General features: G+C 49.0%; 2 protein-coding genes across 2 annotated transcripts in view; both read right to left on the bottom strand.

Annotated features, from left to right (window-relative positions):
* Positions 1 to 1,083: 1,083 nt before the first annotated feature.
* LOC103460331 (doublesex- and mab-3-related transcription factor C2) lies at positions 1,084 to 5,721 on the bottom strand. The gene is made up of 3 exons (XM_008402431.2): positions 4,485 to 5,721; positions 3,731 to 3,918; positions 1,084 to 1,692 (listed from the first exon to the last, which is right to left on the bottom strand). The coding sequence occupies exons 1-3, from the start codon at positions 4,936 to 4,938 to the stop codon at positions 1,612 to 1,614; spliced, it is 723 nt and encodes a 240-aa protein (XP_008400653.1). The 5' UTR covers positions 4,939 to 5,721; the 3' UTR covers positions 1,084 to 1,611.
* A 668-nt stretch (positions 5,722 to 6,389) lies between these two features.
* The window catches only part of LOC103460343 (plectin), a 33,011-nt gene continuing 17,506 nt past the window's right edge, over positions 6,390 to 21,894 (bottom strand). The window contains exons 4-11 of the mRNA XM_017303252.1: positions 21,538 to 21,676; positions 21,101 to 21,457; positions 20,906 to 20,989; positions 20,719 to 20,823; positions 20,520 to 20,618; positions 13,917 to 17,264; positions 7,042 to 13,814; positions 6,390 to 6,971 (exon numbers count right to left, since the gene is read on the bottom strand). Of these exons, the coding sequence (XP_017158741.1) occupies positions 7,614 to 13,814; positions 13,917 to 17,264; positions 20,520 to 20,618; positions 20,719 to 20,823; positions 20,906 to 20,989; positions 21,101 to 21,457; positions 21,538 to 21,676 (10,333 nt within the window). The 3' untranslated portion in view covers positions 6,390 to 6,971; positions 7,042 to 7,613. The remainder of the gene's footprint in view (positions 6,972 to 7,041; positions 13,815 to 13,916; positions 17,265 to 20,519; positions 20,619 to 20,718; positions 20,824 to 20,905; positions 20,990 to 21,100; positions 21,458 to 21,537; positions 21,677 to 21,894) is intronic.

Raw genomic sequence — 21,894 nt, 5'->3', positions numbered from 1 at the left:
ACGTTCCAACACCTGGAGTTGGTTCCACACCAGGAGACGGTTCCACACCCGGAGACGGTCCTCAACCAGGAGACGGTTGCACACCAGGAGACGGTCCTCAACCAGGAGACGGTTCCACACCAGGAGACGGTCCTCAACCAGGAGACGGTCCCACACCTGGAGACGGTTCCACACTAGGAGACGGTCCCACACCAGGAGACGGTCCCACACCTGGAGACGGTCCCCATTGAAGGAGGATGGGTGTCTGACATGCGATGACACCCAGAATGTATGATGACGTTTTTAGGACCCAATCCTTCTCCTGATCTTTTCAGGGTCAGAACCAGAACCTTCAATGTGACAGAAAGTTCACTCAAGTCTTAAAAAAGGGGAACATTTTATAACAATAATTGGCTCAAAAACGGTGGCCATCTTGAAAAATGTCCAATGGCTGATGGGAAACATGCGAGCTGAGGGGTTAGCATGCTAATGTTTGTTTTTACAGTAATCTGCTGCTGCAAAAGGTTTCAGCTTACAGCAGCGGTTCTGTCATGTCAAAGGTCACTGGAGGAGCCGATCTCTGCGGGTCACACCCTGGTGACAAATACCAGAACCGAGCACAAAGCAGAGCTGAGTCAGCACCATGCACTGCGACCCTAAACAGGTCAAAGGTCATGATGACACTGAACCAGCATGGCTGCTTGGAAGGGCTGAAGGAGAAAGCATCCTCTCTCTAGAAACAAGATGGCCGCCGGACCGAGGTTAGCAGAGACAAGCTGGAGGAAACCAGACACATCAGCTAGAACAGCTGTTACCTGAAGCACGGCGGGGGAGGGGTGATGCTGTGAGCTGCAGCCACATGGCCTGGTGGTGCAGAACCATTAAAGTTTGAACATTTTGAGCTGAACTTCCTCAGCATCATTCTGCGACAGGAAAACGACCAGACCCCGGATCAGAACCGGATCGTCCTCAGGAAGGCGCTGTGAACCCGGCCGCCCCACTGGTTCCGGTCCAAACTCAGCCTCTCTCTGCAGCTGCAACCGACATGCTGCTGCTATGAAAACATTTTATTATTTAATGTCACAAACTTTCATCCACAGGAAGTCAGGTTTACATTTTAATGTTTATTACGTAAAAACACAGAAATAGATGCTAGATGTTCTCTGATGGACTGGGCCAGAACCACAGGTTCTGCAGGACCGCTGAGTCCAGTTTCGAAGGGCAGACTGAATGGAACACGGTGCTACTGCACCCCCTGCTGGACGGACCTATGAAACACCCAAATCCTACCCATCAAATCATTAAAACTAAAAAACTACAGATTCCTGTTTCCTCCTCACAGGATCTAAATGAGCCTCTGAACCGCTGATCAGAACCATCCAGAACCAGGACGTGGTTCTGGGTCAGTCTATGCAGTAACATGAATGCCAGCAGGAGTAACAGCGGCTCTGGCCCAGATTCGGTTCTGAGAGCCAGAAACCAAACGGAGCAGATCGTGGTCATGAGCTGCAGCTCTGCATTTTATTTCATGTAACAAACTTTCAGTTTAACCCCCTCTGAACCAAACAGCGACAACAAGAAGCTTTGAACTGGAACTGGAACAGGAAGCGCTGGACAGAAGCCGCCGATCCTTCAGGGTCTGCTGTTGGACCCGCAGCCTGCAGGGGGCGCTTCAGGAGCAGGGTGGAGCGGGAGGAAGACCAGCCTGCAGTCCTGAAAAGAAGAAGAGACAAGAAGCAGCAGGTGAGCTGAGCATACATAATATAAGAGTAGACCGTCTGGCTCTGCTGACATTTGGTTCTCTGATCTTATAATGTATACATTACGGTACCTTTATGGAGCTGATTGTATGTTTATATAATAATAAAAAGTAAAAAACAAATATATATATATCTACATATATATATAGATAGATAGAAGCATGTATCCAATTATTCAGTATTAATCATTATTTTATTTTATTCCTGTTTGTATAGTTATATAAATATGTATTGATATTAATAAATAATTTATTAAATAAATTATGAACGGCTGTATACTTAATCTGCTCATCATTCATTAATATCAGAATATTCCATCCTATTCTATTGTTATAGCCACTAAGCATATTTAAATATGCTGAACTATGTATTAAAAACATACTTAAATAATACAATTGTTTATAAATGTAGCTTTGATAGATGATTGAATATGGTTTCCAGTAATAAAAAGCGTGTTATAATCGATTAAATGCGCTGATACGTCATTGTTCTGCTAAACACATAACGCTGAGTGGAGTGGTGGACCGCTCCAAGATGGCCGCCCTAAATCTCGTCAGCGACAATAGAGCTTTGGAGCTGACGTCACAGCGTATGACGTTTGCGTCGCTCGGCGCCATTTTTGGTGTCCACAGACCAAAACAAACTAGTCAGAACTCCGTGTTTTCATGGTTACCGACCTCATGAAGTTGTTTTCAAGTTGGTTACCGGATGTTCGGCTCCGCGGAGTAAAAGGGACGTTCAGCTCAAGGTGGATCCGATTTATGAACACTAATTTCGGCCAGCTGTTCTTTACTGGTCCCTCCTGAAGCCTCGGAGTTTCACATCGGGACCGTTAATTTCCGAACAATCCTGTAAATAAATGCTTTATCTTGTGACCAACCGATACAAAAAGTGGTCATTCATGCTGTTACACGAGGCACAGTATCCTCTGTTAAACGTTAAGTCATATTCAATCATTTAAATAATTTTAAATGTTTTGAAAATATTGCTTCAATGTTACGTAGGACGGGTCCATCGGAGGCCGGGAATAAACCAAGACCGGGAGGAAAATATCAGTGGATTCGGACAGGTGTAGCCTTCACCAACTGCCCCGCCCCCACCTCAGCGTAACTCATGTTGCCTAGCAACCGTGACAGCGTGAAGCAGAGAGCGGAGAAGAAAAAACAACAACGGAGCCGAAGTTTGTTTTTCAGTCATGTATTACTGCTTTCTATATTATTCTTCACCTTTTATAGTAAAGGATGTTCCATAGTAAAAAGGAAATCTCTTAGTTTGATTCTAAAATGTTCAAATATGTACCGCACTTTTAGCAAACATTTTTCAACCAGACCTGTTTGAATAATATCGGTGTTTAACTCCCATGCATTGGGGAAAGCTAAGCTAGCGGGAGTTTTTATAACAGTGTGCCGGGAGTTAGGCGTTTTCTCTCGGTGAACCGAACCCGGAGCGCCCGGTAAGTTGACAGCTGGCGGGGGGAGCTGGATGCTAACGCAGCGGGAGCAGACAGGTCCGAAGATGTCAGAGCAATATTGCATTTAGGTGATGTATTGATGAACCGAGCAGATATTTGAGATTTACACACTTACATTCTCGCCTAAAAACGTTGTACCAAATCACGTTGTGTCATTTAAAGTGTTGTATAGCTAAATAATCTGTCGCTATTCACCGCCATTGACGCTCTGCCTGAACGCCCAGTTGGAACCCGCAATGAATTATGGGATATCGTGGGCCGTGAAGGACACACCGGACGCACCCTTCACATCTGGGGAAAAGAAGGACGCATTTGAAGGAGTCTTTGAATTCGGACAGGCCTTGTCGCCACGCTATGACGTAATCGGCCTACAAATCCGTCCTTCGAAGGATGCAGACCGTGAATTCAGACACAGCTACATTGACATAATATAACATTATTATTATCCTTATATTATGTCTATGCACAGCTATGTCTATAGAGCTGAGCCTGACAGCTGAGCAGAGCGCCGCAGTCTGACCTCTGCTGGCGGGGCCGGGTATGACAGGAAGTGCGGGATCATCAGCGGCCTGCAGAGGTCGTCATACAGGCCGGAAGGGAGCGCAGGTAGAAACGGCAGGTGGAGCAGGAGGTCAGGGGGCGGAGCCAAGGAGGAGCGGGACAGGGGGGAGAGGAACTGAGGAAGAGGAGGAGGAGGAGGAGGAAGACCTGGCAGGGGGAGGAAAAGATCCTCATGTTAGGACTTTTAATTCTTATTAAAAATAAAATATGGAAACAACATTTACTTCATTATTTAATCCACTGATAATTTCGGTTGCCATAAATTTCTGTAAAGCGCTAGTTAATAATTCTGTTGGCAAATATTGAAAACAAATTCAATAAATTCACATTCTCCCGTGTTTTATCCCAAAAATTCACCAAAATGATGAATTATTATCCACCAGAATTTCAGTTGAACTGAAACTTCAGCTGAAAATATTAACTCCTAAATATTTTAATCTTCCTGCATTTAACAGAAATTCGTATTTTAATTCATTTTATGCTCATATTGATATTTTTACTGACTCGCTGAACAGATTCTACTTTATACTTAATATTCAGCTAATAAATGGAGCGACTTTTATTCCCAGTGGTTTTTATTGAAACATACAATCAGGTTTTAGATCAAAATGAATAAAAATAGAATAAATGTTAAATGTTTGGTTTTTAGCTCAAAAACCGGGAGATTGTTTAAAAATAAGTTTTTTACTGAATATCGTGTTGGAAGTTCTTACAGGTCGGAACATTTCTGCCGTCCGGACCGGAACCGGGTTCTCCTCGCGGGTCCGGCCGCTGGTTCCGGACATCTGGACCCAAACCGTCCGGGTCCCGGGTCCCGGCGGCAGCATCGGGGTCTCCCGCCGCCCTGCATTCGGCCCGCGGCTTTGGGTTCCGGGGCCGATCTCGGGTTCTGCTCAGGTTCCGCTGGAGCGCATTGACCTGGGTCCGCCGGGTGATCAGGCCGCACTTCCAGCACTCACAGCCGGAGAACGGGCAGCACCTGCTGTGGCCCTTCTTCCGGATGATGAAGCCGTGGTGCCGGCACCGGGAGCATTTGGGCTGCCGCGGTTCGGACATGGCGGGAATCACCCAGCCTGCTCGGGTTGAGTTTAAATCACCATCGAGTCTCGGTGAGAAAGTATCAATGTCCCACCGAGCCGACCAATCAGAGGCCGCCCTTGTCACCATGGTACCAGCTGCGGGGATTCCAACCCAGTCCAGGTGTGGCGCCGGGGCCAGAGGCCCCACGTGGGTCCCGGGACCTGATTGGCTGGAATTCCGACGTGACCCTCATGGCTCCATCAAAACAACAATAATATATAAAAATGGTCATTTTATTACATTTACTAATGCAGAGATTTCATTGATAATAAAACTTTCTCACGCTAGCATTAAATAAAGTAAATAAAAATATTGAAAGTATCTCACCGTGTTGCTGGTCATCAAAACAGATGAACCTCCACTCAAACTTTGCTGGGCTTTAATTCTTTAATCAGATTTAGTCACAATAAACATTCATCTTTAATGCATTTTCTTCTGTTCAGTAATTATTTTATTTCTATGCATTTATGCAACACATGGGCTCAGTGGAAACTCCACAGCTGGAAGTCAAAAATCTGATTTTATGGAAAATTTAGAACTAAATCTACATTTCAGCAAAAGCCTCAGATTGAGAAGGTTGCAGGTATCATCTTCTGTTGTGGCCAAACTAAAGTATAATCCAAAAAATACTTTACATCATCACTTCAAAAATAAAATGGTTTCAGATGTAAAAGTCTGATCAAAGTTTGATTTAGTTTGGTTTGGTAAAACCTCAGACTGACTCTGTGCTGTAAAGTTAAAGGTTTCAGATTAAAACATGGCAGCTTTAAGTGGTTCATCCGTTCATCTCCGTAGCGACCGATGACAGGGTGAGTCATTTATATGAATAGCTTCATTTTCAATAAACTCAGACATAAAGAACAAAGACAAATTAACAAATCTTATGAAAGACTTGCAGAATATTTTCATATAACAATCTTTTTTTGTTTATTTTCTTTTTTATAACTTCTATAAAACATTTAATCATATGAGACTTTAAATAACTAAAATCTCCAAAATATGAAAAATATTATTTGATAATATTTCAGGTTAAAAGAAAAAAATGCAAAAATATCAATATTTCATATTTTTACAATTGTTTTGTCCAAAGAATCTAAAGTTTGCCTTGAATCTGTTTGACTTAATAGAAAATAAATGACATTATGATTATTCTGTTTAAAATGAAAAATGTGGCAATATATAATATCCTTAGTGCTGATTGTAGGAAGTGGACTCCTACATTTCTGACAACACAAATATAATAATAATCATTGACTACTTTGTAGAAATGTAACTACTCTTAACAGCTTTTAAGGGTTAAATCCCCCAAAATATCATTTGATTTTAATATTGTAGGTTGATTGATATTTAAAGTGGATATATTATATATATATATATATATATTAATATATTAAATCTATTATTTCAGCAGCCGTTTGAAGTTGGATGGTTTCATTTTACTTACATTCATTAGAAAAACTAAACCTTGTATGTTTACTTTAGAAGTGATTTTTCAGTCTTTATTCATACGGCAAACAAAACAAAATGAAAGAAACGGATTTAGTTCTTTTCATTTTTGTGTTTATTTACAGGCTTAATGTGCAACAATAAATGTTCTCGTCTCATTTAGTTATAAATACACCAACAAGGCTGGATGACTCTAAAACATCCTTCAACCCTCAAACACAGCAAAACATAAGCTTTTAAAGGATATAGCTGTTATGTCTTTATATGTTAGTAAATCATGCAAAGCAGAAATATAGAGTATGAAAATAAAAGGAGCTATAGATCAAATGTGCTGCTCTACCATCAAAACGAGGCTGTTTAGTGTCAAATATAAAAACTGGCTGAGCTGCGAAGCTTGAAGATCTTTCCCAAAGAAATGTTTTACTAATCATCGCTACCGTCGCCATAAATCGCCTGGGAAATAAAGTCAATGTTATGATCTTAATCTTGGCTAACAAGTTTCGGTGTTTCTTCTGCAGCCGGACTGGAAACCTGCTCACCAGTTTGAGGTCTGCAGCGTCTCCCAGTGAAAGGCGAGGAGCATTTGCTAAGCAAGCAGACCGAGCAGGAGCAGCGTCCGCTGGAGTCCAGCGCTGATGTCTGAGCAGAGACCAGCTGAAGGCCGAAGGCGTTTCCTGGAACAGGACCAAACATCAGATTCCAACAATCTGGCATCAGATCAGAAATGCTTCTCTCTAGATTTACCTTTCTGCCATTCAGAACAGCAGGGATTTATTGGTGTTGGTCAAAGTGTCCCCAGGTCTCTCTTGCTATGTGTCCATCTCACAGTGTGCACATGTTGCTCCGACTGCAGGGTTCATGGTTATGAAGTTGGGTTTATAGTGTAAATATGGCAGTGTGGCTCAGGAGAGAGAAGATCTTGAAGCTTGGCGTTCTTGAGGCAGACTATCGATAGACTCCATATTCTGCTCTGCAGAGAAGCTTTTTGTCCTTTCAGAAATATACATGTTCAGAAACCCTAGTTTGTACATCCAGTCTGGTTCTGCTAACGATTTTTCTAGGAAATAAATGTGTTTCCAGAAGACTAGATGTTTATTTTAAAACTGTTAGTCCTGTTAGGTGGTCGGCTGTACTGCTTACAGTACATGACAATGGATCTGATGAGGTGCCATACAGTGTAAGATATACAATAAAGCGAATGAATATATTGGTGGAAAAAGGAAAGTTTTTTCTAACACCCCCATGCAGAGCAGAATAAAGGAGGTCTTTATTCCACAGGGATGCAGGCATCTGGTGAGCGTTGCTCCGCCTCCTGCTCAGTACCGCCGGCTGTAGCTCGGCGAACCGTAGGATGACGACGAGAAGGTTGTTGTGAAACTCGACCCTGTGGCATCAAAGCTTCCTCTCCGGGAGCCGGACCTGGAGCCGGTTCTGGAACCAGAACGGGATCCGGTCGCAGAGCCAGAGCCGCTGATGCTATACGGACTGTAAAGGCCTTTGGTGGACTGAGACGAAGCTTCGAGCAGCCGCAGACCGGTTCCCTCCTCGGTCATGCTTCTCTCCATGGCGTCCTTGTAGGAGATCTTGAGCTTGGTTTTGGGGCAGGTGAGGTACTTGGAATACGCGCTGACATCTCGTAACTTCTGGGCGGTGCGGGCGTCTAAGGTGCCCTTCTTCAAAGCCTCATCAATGGAGACTCTACCAGAAGCATCTGGTTCAATCAGCCCACCGGTGAGATACTGGACCTCAAGGAACCGCTGTCCGGCTTCGTAGTAAAGCCATCCTTTCTTCAGAGCTTGAGCAGCAGACATTTTGCTCTTAGTTCGGGGATCTTCAAACCCATTGTGCGCCTTCTGGGCTAAACTGATGCGGTCCACCATGATCTTATCCACCAGCCCTTTATTCATTGCATCAGCCACAGAGAACTTCTCTCCTGTGTTCGGGTCAATGATCCCTCCAGTGCAGGCCTGAGCTTCCAGGAGCCTTTGACCTGTTATGTTGTCCACAAGATTTCGGTGAATAGCCTCTGTGATGGAAACCTTCTCCAGTGTGTCTGTGTCCAGTATCCCGGCCACAGGCCCGGTCTCCTCAGTTGGGTCATTCCACGTGGTTGCGGGAGTTTTTATGGAAGGCACCGGGCTGGCGGTGTAGGAGGAAGAGGAGCCAAAGGAAGATGAGCGTGATCTACTGCCGCTCATGTTTCCAGACAGCATGTCTGCGAACTCTGTGATGGACAGGGTTCCGGCTCGGTACTGATCCAGAGCAGACTTATCTATCAGGCCTCTTGTGATGGCATCGTCAATGTCATATTGCCGTCCAGACCTTCTGTCGATGATCATGGACTTTACGACTCCATCCGAGGAGGTTATCGTTATCTCCTCCCACTCACACTCCTGCTCTGAAAGCTCTATATAGGTCTGGTGATCAATCAGACCTTTTTGGTACGCTTCATAAACGGACATCTCTTTGCCTGATTCTGGATCGACAATGACAACCCTTCGTTTACGAACCGAAGACTTGGACGACGTCTTCCTCTCGCGTTTCTTCTCTTTCAGCAGCAGGAGACGAAGGCTGGTCTCTGGGTCAGTCATGCATCTCTCCATCAGCTGCAGGTAGGTGAGGTTTTCCTCTGTGTTTGGGTCAAAGAAGCCCTTTGTGTCATCAGAGGGATCAGTGAGAATCGTGTTCATTTCCTCATCAAAGAGGCCACGTTCATATGCTGTTTCAACGGGCAAACGGTGGCTCTCCTGGGGATCGATGATCCCCCCGGTAGCGATCTGGGCCTCCAGCAGGCGAATGCCATGGTCTTTCAGAATCAGATTCTTTTTCATAGCCTGGAACAGAGAGACTACCTGGCCAGAGTAAGGGTCTCTGTAGCCTGTGACGGCTCGTTCAGCTGAGAGGAGTTTGTCTTTAAACTCTGGGCCAACAACGGCCATTTTAACAGCCTCTGTGACATTCAGTTTCAGGTTCTTGATGGGGTCAATCACATATCCTGTAGCAGCTTGAGCTTCAAGCAGCTCAAAGGCGGTTCCCGGCCTGATCATGTTCTTCTTCATTGCTTGGTAAATAGAAAGACGGTCTTTGGTAGATTCGACATAAACGCCTGCTATGCAGCTGGTGCCCTCGAGGTACTTCTTCAGGTCTCTGCTGACCTCCTCCACCGTGATGATGCCTTCAATGAGCTCGCTGTAGGTCTTCTGGTCAATAATCTGTGAACGGAGGAGCTCATCTGCAGGAATGGTTTTTCTGAGACCCTTGAAGAGAAGTCGTCTGTCTGCCAGGGAAAGCAGCTGGAGTCCACTTTCTTTATCAACCCTGCATCTCTTCAGCAGCTGAGCGTAAGTCTGTTTCTCATCTGTTGTTGGGTCAATGTAACCTCGGATGTCCGCCGTAGGTTCAGTTATCCTGTCAAGGGTTTCTTTGTTAATGTAGCCACGCTGCATGGCCACATCTAGGGGAAGGTGGAAGTAGTACTCCGGATCCATCAGTCCTCCAGTGGCATTCTGGGCTTCCAAAAGCCTCAAGGCATATTCTTCGGAAACCAGGTCTTTCTTCATGGCCTGGAAGAGAGAAATGACTTTTCCGCTGTACGGATCCTTGTATCCTGTTACTGCACGCTCAGCTGAGAGCAGTTTGTCATGGATCTCAGGCCCAACAAGACCCTTGCGTACAGCTTCATCAACGGTTAGGAGCTCATCTTTCACAGGGTCGATCATGAATCCTGTTGCTGCCTGCGCCTCGAGAAGTTTCACAGCGACTTCAGGCTTTATCTGGCCATTCTTCATAGCCTGGTAAATGCTGATTTTAGGAGGACTGTCTGACATGATTCCCGCAATGCAACCTGTTCCAAAGAGGTACTGCTTCACTGACGGCATCTCCATCACCTCCTGGACGCTCATCTTCTCCTGTTTCAGGAGATTGTACGTCTGCAGGTCAATAATCCGAGCGCTGAACAGCTCCTCGATAGTAACCTTTCTCCTGATCACGTCACATGACATGCTATGCTCCAGCTTCAGAGTTTCTCTTTGCTCAATGATTTCGATGATGATGATGAGCATCCTTTCCTTTGTGATCTGGCCCAGGCGGTACTGCTCCAGGAGCCGCCGCCTCTCCTCTTCAGGAAGCAAGTTTGAGTTCATCACCTCCCAGATGGTTAAGCTCTTTCCTGCAAAGCTCTGATGAGGGATCTCAATCTGAGTGTTGGCTAGGTCTTGTTGAGCTTGCTCCTCTGTGTACTCATAGGATTTCTCGGTCACTGCAGGAGCTTCAACTTTTGACAGAGGCAGGTAGCACAGACCAGTGTTGGGGTCTCTTCTGCATTTCTCCAGCAGCTGGCTGTAAGTTACCCGTTGGTTGGTGTTGGGGTTGGTGAAGCCTTTCATGTCACCTGTCTCTTCACTGAATGATTTCAACATTTCTTTGCTGAAGAAGCCACGCTGGATGGCTGCATCACTGGGAACCCGATGGCTGCTGACTGGATCGATTATTCCACCAGTTGTGATCTGAGCTTCTAGAATAGGAATAGCATGCTCCCTTAACACCAGTTCCTTCTTCATGGCCTGGAACAGGGAGATCTTGTTGCCCGTATATGGGTCTTTGTATCCCGTCACTGCTTTTTCAGCTGACAGAAGTTTCTCATGAAGCTCAGGACCAACAACTCCAGCCTTCACAGCATCATCCACAGAATATTTCTGGTTTTTTACTGGATCGGTTATAAATCCGGTACCAGCTTGGGCCTCAAGAAGAGCCAGTCCAGTGCTATGCTGTAAAACACGCCGTTTCATAGCTTCATAAATGCTTAACTTCTCATCTGAGCCTTCCATGGCGACGCCATCGATGCGGTCAGTGCCATGCAGGTACTTTCTGACTCTGTCAGTCTGACCAACCTCTTTGGGAGCCTTCTTACCCTGCTGGAGTTGGTCAAATGTGGCCTTGTCAATGATGTTGGAATCAAACAGAGAGCTGGCGGTGACTGGTTCTCTCAGGCCTTCAAAACAAGCTTCTTCCTTGGTTTTGTCCTCTTTTTCATCAATGGTTGTTATCACAATCTTTATGAGCTTCTCGATTGTTACCAGTCCCATCCTGTACTGACGGATCAGCTCCAGTCTCTGTTCCTCAGTGATGTACTTAGAGTTTATGATTTCCCAGATTGTGACTTTTCTTCCTTTGAAGGGTCCATATTCCAGCTCCACTGTCTTCTGGCTTAGGGCCTCTTTCGTTTTGGCCTCTGTTATGCGTTTGTCCTCCTTCGGCTTTGGAGCCTTCTTTGACAGAGGAAGTAATGGCAATCCAGTTTCTTTGTCTGTGACGCATTTATACATGAGTTGTGCGTAGGTGGCATCCTGCTGTGAGTTGGGATCATAAAAAACTTTTGTCTCGTCTGTGTTTTGATTCAGAGTCTTGTCGATTTCTTCATCAAAGTATCCTCGCTTACAGGCCACTTCATTAGGGATGCGACAGCTTTTAATGGGATCGATAACTCCTCCTGTTGAGAGCTGAGCTTCCAGCAGACGGATGCCTTGGTCTTTCTTTACCAGGCCTTTGCTCATGGCTTCAAAAACGGACACCTTTTTCCCTGTGTAGGGATCTCTGTAGCCGCTGACGGCTCGCTCTGCTGACAGGAGGCGTTCGTGCAGCTCTGGACCAACAAGACCTGATTTAACAGCTTCATCGACAGGCATACGCTCATTTTTCACAGGATCTATCATAAATCCTGTTGCTGCTTGAGCTTCGAGGAGATTTACAGCCGTCTCTGGGGAGAGTAATTCCTTTTTCAAGGCTTGATAGAACGGCATTTTCTCTTTGGTTGGTTCATTCAGGAGACCTGCGATGCTGGGCGTTCCTTGCAGAGCTTTCTTCACAGCATCCATCTCAGAAACTTCTTTAACTGAGATCTTCCCATTGCTCAGCTTGTTGAACAAGTCTTTGTTTATAATCTTAGACTCTAGCAGCTCAGCGGCGCTCACTGGAGCCCTCAGACCATTGAAGACATTTCCACTGTCCTTCTCCTTGTCTTCCACAACAGTGATGACGATCTTGATGACCTTCTCTACGGTGATCTTGCCTGTCTTGTACTGACGGATCAGTTCTCTTCTTTGCTCCTCTGTGAAATACTCTGAATTTATCACCTCCCAGATGGTGACAGTCTTTCCTTTGAACTTTCCGAACGGAACATCAACATTGGATCTGCTGAACACCTCTTTAGTCTCCATATCCGTGAGGGTTCTCTCTCTCTGACCGGCTCTTTCGGTCACCGGTAACATCAGCAGGCCGGTGTCTGGGTCTTTAGTGCATCTCTCCAGCAGCTGTTTGTAGGTGAGTGGCTCCTGAGTGCTGGGGTCAGTGAATGACTTGGACTCTTCACTGGGATCCGTGAGTTTCTTGTTCATGTCTGCATCAAAGTGGCCTTGCTTGTAAGCTGCCTGAAGCGGGACTCTGTGACTGTTGATGGGATCCACTATCCCACCCGTGGCGAGCTGCACATCCAGGAATTTGGTGGCTTGCTCTTTATCAATGAGGCCCTTCTTCATGGCCTCAAACAGAGAGATTCTGGCTCCAGTGTACGGATCTCTAAAGCCAGTGGCTGCGCGCTCAGCAGAAAGCATCCGGTTGTGGAGCTCAGGCCCAACTAACTCCTCCTTAACAGCCTCGTCTACAGACAGAAGTTTATTTTTCACCGGATCAACAATGAAGCCTGAAGCTGCTTGAGACTCCAGAAGCATGGTGGCAGAGTCCGGAGTGATCTTGTTTTCTGTCATGGCGTTGTAGATGCTCATCTTCGCCTTAGATGGAGTCAGGATGCCTCCAACGCAGTTCTGGCCCTTCAGACACCATCGAACTTTGTCCGTCTTCTCCAGCTCCTGCACGGTGACTTTGCCTTTTCTTAGTTTGTCCATGTCCTTCTTGGTCAGGACACCGAGGTCAAAGAGTCTCTCTGCAGGAACCTTCTCTCTGATTCCATCAAATGTGTAAGGAGATCCTCCATCTTTCTTCACCCCGCCCACTTCGACGGCACCATTCAGAACCTCTCTGGTTGTTCCCACAATCGTCATGGAGACCAGCTGCTCCTCGGGAACGTCATCCGTCTGAACTTCCATTTCCTTAGTTTTGGTTGTTCCCGTTTTAGAAGCTCCTTCCAGGCTCTGGAGTTTCTCTCTGAGCTTCTTGTTCTCGTCCTCCAGGAGTTTCTCTTGTTCCAGCCTCTTCTTCTCAAGCTCCTCCACCTCCCTCTGCTTGGCTTTCATCTCTTCTTCTGCCTCTTTCTGCTTCTTCACAGCCACGTCCATCACGGCCTGCAGCTTCTTCCTCTCCTCCTCCATGAGAGCGCGCTGGCGCTCCTGTTCTTCTTTGAACGCCTTGGCCTTCTTCACCTCCTCCTCATACTGCTTCTCCAGCTTTTTCTTCTCGTCTTCAATGGCTCGCTCTCTCTTCAGCAGCAGCTCCTTCTCACTGAGGAACGACTGTTGAAGGATGACCTTCTGCTGCTCAATCTGCTCCTGCTGGGCGGTCGCCATCTGTCAGAAGAAAGGAAGATAAAGTTGGTCAGAGAAAATCAGTCATGACTTTTAGACATGAACTTAACATCAACATCTCAGTTTCTGTATTTTAATAACTACCTGCTGGGTTTTCTTCTGCAGCTCCTCAGCATCTTTTCTCAGCTTCTTCTTCTCGTCCTCCAGCTCAGCGATGGCTCTCTTCAGATCGTCGGCCTCTCTGGTGCTCTGCAGCCTCTGTGTCTCCAGCTTCTGCACCGTGGTTTCCGTTGCCTGTTTTTCGGTCTCCTGCAGACGAGCTCTAGCTTCATCGGCTTGCTTCCTGAACTTCTTGACCTCGCCCTCGGCTTTCGTCTGGGCGGCGCTGAGCTCCATGACTCTGAGCTTCAGCTTCTCTGCCTCAGCAGACGCTTCCAGCTGCCTGGAGCGCTCCGCTTCCAGAGATTTCTGGAAGTCTTCGGTGTCCTTATGGAGGCGCTGCTGGATCTGCTGTTTGTCCTGCTGCAGTTTTTTAGCCGTCTCCTGGGCCTGGTCCTTCAGCTTCTGCAGCTCCTCAGCTTCAGCCTTCAGTCTTGTGGCCTCCTGGATGGCCTGCATCTTCTCCTTCAGCATCTTCTCAGCGAGCGCTCTCTGCTCAGCAAGGTCTGCCTCAGCCGCCTGCCTCTGCCTGGCTGCATCTTCAGCCTCCACTGCGAGCCGAGCGGCCTCTGCTGCCAGGTGCTGCATCTTCTCGGCCTCCTCCTGGAGCAACTTCTGGGTGTTGTCTTGGTCTTTCTGCAGGAGGAGGCGGTTTTGCTCCTCGATCTTCAGTTTGCCTTTGAGGAGCTCGTCCATCTGATTCTTGACTCTGGAGAGTTCTTGCTCCACCTGCGCTTTCTGTTTGACGGCGTCGTTGACTTCTCCTTTAACTCTCTGCAGCTCAGCGTCCAGAAGCTCCTTCTGCTTGTCCGTTTCCTCCAGCTGCAGCTTGATGGCTGACAGCTCCTTCTCTACCTGAGACTTCTGCTTCAGCGCCTGCTCCGCCTCCTTCTTGTGTTTGGCCATGTCTGCGTCCGCCTGCTGCTTCTGCTGCAGCGCCGCAGCTTCGGCTGCCGCCCGCCGCGATGCCTCGTCCTCCGCCTCCTTCCTCAGTCTCTCTGCATCTTGTTGAGCCTTGGCCTGTTTCGCGGCTTCTTCTTCTGCAGATTTTTTCTGCTTCTCGGCCTCCTCGGCTTTCTGGCGAAGCAACGCCGCCTCTTTCTCGGCCTTCTCTTTGGCCTTCTCAGCGACTTCGGCGAGCTTCTTTGCGTTGTTAAACTCGTCTCTGAGCTTCTCCTGAGAGAGGACGTCCTCTTTGTTCTTGCTCAGGACGTTTTGGGCCTTCTGCTCTGCAGCGCTGCATTTCTGCGCCGCCTCGTTGGCCAGGACCACCTGCCTCTCCGCCTCTTTCTCGGCGTTGCTCCTCTGCTGGTTGGCTTCTTCCGCCTTCTTCTTGAGCCGCTCCACTTCCTGCTGAGCAGCCTTGCATTGGCGAGCCGCCTCTTCTTCTGCTGCAGTGATCCTCTTCACCTTCTCCTCAGCTTCCTTCCTCTTCTTCTCCTCCTTTGCTGCCAGTTGTTTCAGTTTCTCCGCCTCTTCTTCGGCCTTCAGCCTGCTCTTCTGCGTCTGCTCTGCAGCATCCTTCAGCTTCTTCAGCTCCTGCTCCAGGCTGGACTTCTCCTTTGCTGCTTTCTCAAAGTTGAGCCTGATGATGCGGATCTCCTCCTCCACCACGGTCTTCTGCCTCAGAGTTTCCTCCACCACCGTCTTCTGTCTCTCCAGCTCGGATTCGGACGAGCCCTTCAGCTGACTCATCTTCTCCTCGATCTGCTGCTTGTGCTGGGCGGCCTGGTCCTCCAGGAGCTTCCTCTGATACGCCTCTTCCTCAGCCTTCCTCTTCAGCCTCTCGTTCTCGGCCTCCTTGGCCTTCAGGGCGATCTCTGCCTGCGTCTTCACCTGCGTGGCCTCGTCGATGGCGGCCAGCTTCTCCTTGAGGATCTTCTCTGCCTCGGCCCTCTGCTGTGCCGCCTCTTCCTCGGCCCTCTGCCGCTGCCTCTGGGCCTCCTCGGCGACGGCTCGGAGCCGCGCCGCCTCCTCGGCCAGCTGCTTCATCTTCAGAGCCTCTGACTCCAGCAGCTGCTTGCTCTTCTCCGACTTGGACAGCGTCTCCTGCTCAGCTGTGACCTTCATCTGCAGCAGGGTGTCCATCTCTCCACGGACCCTGGCCAGCTCATCCTCCAGCTGTTTCCTCTGGCTCTCTGCGGCGGCCACCTCGTTCTTCAGCCGCTGCAGCTCGCTGTCCAGCAGCGCTCTCTGCTGGTCGGCGTGCTCAAAGTCAGCCTTGAGGCGGATGCACTCCTGCTCCGCAGACAGTTTCTGCTGAGCAATCTGCTCGGCGAACTGCCGCTGCTTCTCCAGCTCCTTCTCGGCGCTGTCCTTCTGCTTCAGCGCCGCCTCCTCCGCCTTGGTCCTCCGCTTGGCGTCTCGCTCGGCTTCAGCCTTCTGCCGCTCGGCCTCCTGCTGAGCCTGGCTCTTCTTCTGGGCTTCCTCCTCGGCCTGCAGCCGCAGGCGCAGCGCCTCGTTGGCTTTTTGCCTCCACGTCTCCAGCTCCTGCTCCGCCTGCTGCCTGGCTCTGTCGGCTTCATCCTGCAGCCTCCTCAGCCGCTCGGCTTCTTCCTGCAGCTGCAGCACCGCGCCCTGCTCCTTCTTCAGCGACTCCTCCAGCTGGGTGGTCTTCTCTGTGAACATCGAGGCCTTGGTCTGCATCTGGGTGGCGGCGCTCCGCTGTGCTACCTCCTCCACCACCTTGACCTGCCTCAGCTGCTCCTCCTCGGCTTGCTTCACGCGCCGCTCCGCCTCCTCCGCCTGCGTTTTGAACCTCTGCAGCTCCTCCAAGGCTTTCTGCTTCTGCTTGGCCGCCTCCCTCTCGGCTTCCGCTTTGCGCTTCAGCTCTTCCTCTGCGGTTTTCTTCTTCTGGGTCTCCTCTGCCACCTGCCTGCGGAGCCGCTCCGCCTCGTCCTGAGCGGCCCTGCGGAGCGTGTCGGCCTCGGCGGCCCGGTCCCGGAGGCTCTGCAGCTCGGACTCGGCGGAGGTCTTCTGCCTCATGGTGGTCTCCAGCTGGATGCGGACCAGGCGGATCTCCTCCTCGATCTTGGAGCGGCTGTCCAGCGCCTCCTGCAGCTGCTGGCTCTTGGACCTGGCCTCCTGCTCCGACAGACTCCTCAGCTGCTGCAGCTCCTGCTGGATGTTCTTCTTCTGCTGCTCGGAGTCGGCGGCGGCGCCCTGCCTCCTGCTGGCCTCCTGCTGCATCTGCAGCTTCAGCTCCTGCGCCTCCTGCTCCGCCCTGGCTGCCGACTGAGCCTGAGCTTCAGCCAGCCGCTTCTGCTTGTCCAACTCGGCCTGAACCTCGGCCAGCTTCCTCCTCTCCTCTTCTTTCAGCTGCTCCGATGTTTTCTGGTTGGGTTGAAGCAAAGAGGACGAAGATTAGAGACGCACAGCTACAGAAACACATGGAGCTTTACGTCCTCCATTAAATCATGTCTAGGAGGTTTTCTGGAGAAACAAGATGTGGTTTATTTCTCACTTCTCAGCAAATATTAATAAAAATATTTCAAGATGTGGGGCTGCACAGTGGTGCAGTGAGTAGAGCTGCTGCCTTGCAGCAAGAAGGTTCTGGGTTCGATTCCTGGTCTTTCTGCATGGAGTCTCCATGTTCTCCCTGCATGGTGGGTTTTCTCCAGGTACTCCGGTTTCCTCCCACAGTCCAGAAACATGACTGTCAGGTTAACTGGCCTCTCCAAATCGCCCCTAGGTGTGTGTGTGTGTGTGTGTGTCTCTGTGTTGCCCTGCGACAGACTGGCGACCTGTGACCCGTCCAGGTGACCCGTCCAGGTGACCCCGCCTCTCACCCAGAACATTAGCATTTCAGGATGTTTTATTTTAACACAATAAAACTCAAGATAACGACGTATTTTGTCATCTTAAAATATTTATTTCAGGAAAAATAAATAAATCTGAGAAAAGTTAAAAATATGAAATCATCTTCAGATAATTGTTTCTTCAGTTTTCTAAATATCTAATTTCTTTCCAAGGAAAACACATGAAATGTTTTTCTCGTTCTTCACATCATTTCCTCATGAGAAAGAAAAAATATCAGAATATGAACATTTTTGGAGGAATCTGAAAATCTTTTAATCTGTAATTCATTCATTTTCTAATAATTTATTGTCCAAAATGGGGATATTTGGAGTTTGGAGAAAAAGATTCACAAATAAATACGAACAAAAAAATGCTTTTTTACAGAAAACACATTTTTCTCTAACTTTGATCATTTCTTTGTCAATTCTTGATTTACTGATAAAATATCTGAATATTATCTGAAAAATGACCAGAAAATATCAAAATATTGAGGAAAGTTTCCAGGATTTGTTTCCTCATGTTCAGACAATATTTTCTTCTAATGAAACTTTATTTTGTTCCATGAGGAAGTCATCATCAGAAGGATGTAAAAGTTTTATTGGCTCTTTATTTGACAGTGAATTGACAGGAAAGTGGGTATTGAGAGAAGCAAAGGTCACCCGGCCGGGAATCGAACCTGCGGGTGTGTTCTGAGCTGGACGCTGCATCCACTGCACCAGGACGTAAACGAGTGTTAAACTTTTTCTTTGGGGGAAAGTTATTTTAGAGGCGTTTAAAGCGGTGCTGTTTTGGGTCGGTTCAAGGACCTTTGACCTTTTAACGCTCTGATGGCGGTGCATTCAGGGACCATCTGTAAACTACTGAGTTTCTGGTTTCATCTTTTTATCCCATCCAGCAGAACTTCTTAGAACCGTTTAGAGCTAAGGAAGGAAATCCGTCCTGAGACGAAGGCCAGCGGAGCCACAGTGGGTCCTGGAGGCCCGGCGTCCTGCACGGCCCGGTTCTGTCTCACCTGGATCCAATGACGGCTCATTGGAGGAACTTTGACCTGCTGAGGAGGAAGTGGAACATGCAGGACCCGCTGCGGCTCCACTGACGCTTTCATTCATGGGCTGTTTGATTGTTAATGTGAAGGCAGCAGATTAGGATTACAGTCTGAAAACATCTGGTTTGACATCAAATGACGGAACATCTGGTTTCTGAAGCTTCAGAAAACAACCAACTAGACGTGCAGGATTACAGCTGAGAGGCTTTATGAGAGTTTAAACTTCAACTTTCTGCTCATAAACTAAACAGGAAGTTCAGGGAAGAAACTTTAATCCAGATTAATAATCTAGTCCATGAGCAGAGCAGCGATGGAAACGTCGGGTTCGTCTGGTTTCTGATATTTTATGACGTCTGAAAAGCATAAAACCTTTTTTCTTTCCAAAGCGGAGTCCGGCGGTTCGATTCCTGGATCCGATGCTTTTCAAACCGACTTCAGTCGGAACGTCACGCCGACGTTCCATACGGACCCAGGCTCTGACCCGGCTCTGCTGCCCCCTGCTGGACAGCAGATCAGATCATGTCCAGTATGTGGGTGATCTGCATCTGGTCCAGCTGATTCTGAATCATGAGTCGAGTTCCTGCTGCAGTCAGACGTTTCTCTCATCGCTCCAGCCGATTCTGGTACCGGGTCAGAACCAGAAACCGGCACCGTTCTGTTTGGTTTACCTCCAGATATCAGATGTTTAGAAATATTCTTCCTTCATTTCAGAACCATCCTGATGTCAAACCCAAACGGTTCAGACCGACTCGGAGATGTTGCTGCTTTACACCAAAAACTTAAAATAACCAGCAGGAAGTTCTGAGCATCATGCAGACATGGAACTGAAACGTCCAGCAAACGGAGAACAATGAGAAATCCCACACTGACTGAGGACATGAAGGCAACACGCAGGCAGCAGAACGAGCTGAACAAAACAAGAACATCAGCATCTAGAAACCGTCAGATCCTCCAGATTCACCTGACCAGTTCACTGGTCAAGTTCACCTGACCAGTTCACCGAACCAGATCACTGGTCCAGTTCACCAGACCAATTCTCTGAACTAGTTCACCAGTCCAGTTCACCGGTCCAGTTCACTGAACCAGTTCACTGGTCCAGCTCAGGAGGAACCATAAAGTTTCCTGCTTGGTTCTGGTGTCACGGTTTAAAGCGTCCCTGCAGAACGCGGCTCTGTGGCTCTTGGTTCCTCACAGAAACATTCTGCCTGAGTTCTGGTGGAAACTGCCAGACCGGGTCAGAACCAGCAGCTGTGAACCAGACCTTCTTGGTTCCACGACAGTTTGTTGGATCCGTTCAGGTTTATAAACATTAAATTCTGAAATAATGAAGCTCAGATTTTATTTCAGAAAAAATTAAAAACTTAAGTAAACTGAAAAAACTGAAATTACAGATTTAAAAACTAATCAATATTTCAACAACATGAAAGTGGATCTGAAAGATTTCTGAGATTCTGAACTTTCCCCACAGACAGGAAGTGATGTCGTTGTTAAATACCTGGGTGCTGGGGGAACATTCACCATGCAGCAGGTCAGAGGAGCCAAACAGAAGAGAAAGTTAGAAACCAAGGAGAACCGGCAGGAAGGGGCGGAGCCAGCCGGTCATGTGACCCGCCGGCTTCCTGTTTGCCGACCGGGTCACATGGTCGACACGGAGGACGGACGGTTTCGCCGCGGCGGGGCGGGAACCGGTTCCGTCGGCCGGACCCGCGGGTAAAAACGGCCCGGTCAGCGGGAGCTGCGCTCACCTGGTCGGCCTCCAGGCGGCGCTGCGCGTCGGTGACGAAGCGGACGCTCTGTGCGGCGAGCGTCATCAGCTCGCTGTAGCGGCTCCGCAGCGACACGTACTGCAGACACACAGACACATCAGGTTCTGGACCCAAACGGCTCAGCGTGCTGCCCCCCACCTCCAGCCCCTCCCCCTCGCCTCAAGCCCCGCCCCCTGACCTCCTGGATGACGCCATCGGAGGAAGTCTCCATCCGTGGTTTCTTCAGAGGAGAAGCCGAGGGATCCTGCAGCGCTCTGTAGGTCAGCACCAGCAGCTCGTAATCCTTCAGAACACAAAGTCCAAATGGGTCAGAACCGACCGGACCGGACCTCTGGTTCCGCCAGCAGCTGCTCAGCCGCCCTCACCTTGATGGAGTCGATGTACGCCGTGGCGTTTTTATAACAACTCTCCACTTCGTCTCGGTTCTTCTTCATCTCCTCCAGGAGTTTCTGAAATAAGTTTTAAAAATATTATCAAAACTTTTCTGTGGTTATTGTATATCAGAGGTTTTTATTGCTACATTGATTATTATTTATTGATTTACACCCTGACCCCCCCACCTCCTCCTGGACCAGCCGGTCCCGCAGCGCCGCTCCGTCTCCGATGGGGACGTCCTGGACGTCCTGGTGTCTCCGCCGGACGTCTTCCAGCCAGCGGCTCAGCGAGTCGCAGCTCTCCCTGTGGCTGCGCATGCGGCGCTGCAGCTGCTGCAGCTCCCGCAGCCGCAGGTCCGTCTGGGCCAGCAGGTTCTGCCGGCGCTCCAGCAGGTCGGCCGCCAGCCGCCGGTACCGCTCCAGCTCGTCGTCGCGTTCGCCGTGGATCCGGCTCGTCGTGTCGCCGACGGCGGCCGCGCGCCGCAGCTCGTCCTGCAGCCGGTCGGAGACGGCCCGGTCGGCCTCGGCCTCGCCGCGCAGCGCCTGGGCGGAGAGACGCGGCGGTCAGCCGGAGCGCCAGGAAGGCCGGAGCGTGAGAGAATCCGGACGGATCGGGTCGATACCTTCAGCTGGCCGCGCTGCTCCTCCACCTCCGGCTCCGACGCCGGAACCTTGGCCGCGTCCCGCAGGCGCGACTCCAGGCTCTGCAGCGACTCTTCGGCATCGTTGGCGTTCCTGATCACAACGTCGATGGTCTTCAGCCTGGAACGCCGGAAACAGGTCAGGAGATACAGGAAGCTGTGTGGAGCCCCTCCCACACCTGTTTCTGCAGGGTCAGCTGGCTGAAAGCCACTTCTGTTCCCGACCAGAGCAGAGACCATTTCTTCAACATTTACAGGAAAAATATGAATTTACCTGAGAAAAAAATCTGCAGAGTTTTTAAAAACGGATAAATGCTGGAAACGTGATAACATGCGGGG

Source organism: Poecilia reticulata, unplaced genomic scaffold (genome assembly GCF_000633615.1).
Source record: "Poecilia reticulata strain Guanapo unplaced genomic scaffold, Guppy_female_1.0+MT scaffold_232, whole genome shotgun sequence".
NCBI classification, from domain to species: domain Eukaryota; kingdom Metazoa; phylum Chordata; class Actinopteri; order Cyprinodontiformes; family Poeciliidae; genus Poecilia; species Poecilia reticulata.
This window is presented reverse-complemented; position numbering and strand designations above follow the sequence as displayed.

What these genes read in the sequence shown, in the direction of transcription:
- LOC103460331 (XM_008402431.2), bottom strand. Translation starts at nt 4,938, where the DNA reads ATGGTGACAAGGGCGGCCTCTGATTGGTCGGCTCGGTGGGACATTGAT. An exon ending in CGGCAGAAATGTTCCGACCT is followed by an intron (nt 3,919 to 4,484) that starts GTAAGAACTTCC and finishes TCCCCCTGCCAG; the next exon opens with GTCTTCCTCCTCCTCCTCCT. An exon ending in ACCCGGCCCCGCCAGCAGAG is followed by an intron (nt 1,693 to 3,730) that starts GTCAGACTGCGG and finishes TCTTCTTTTCAG; the next exon opens with GACTGCAGGCTGGTCTTCCT.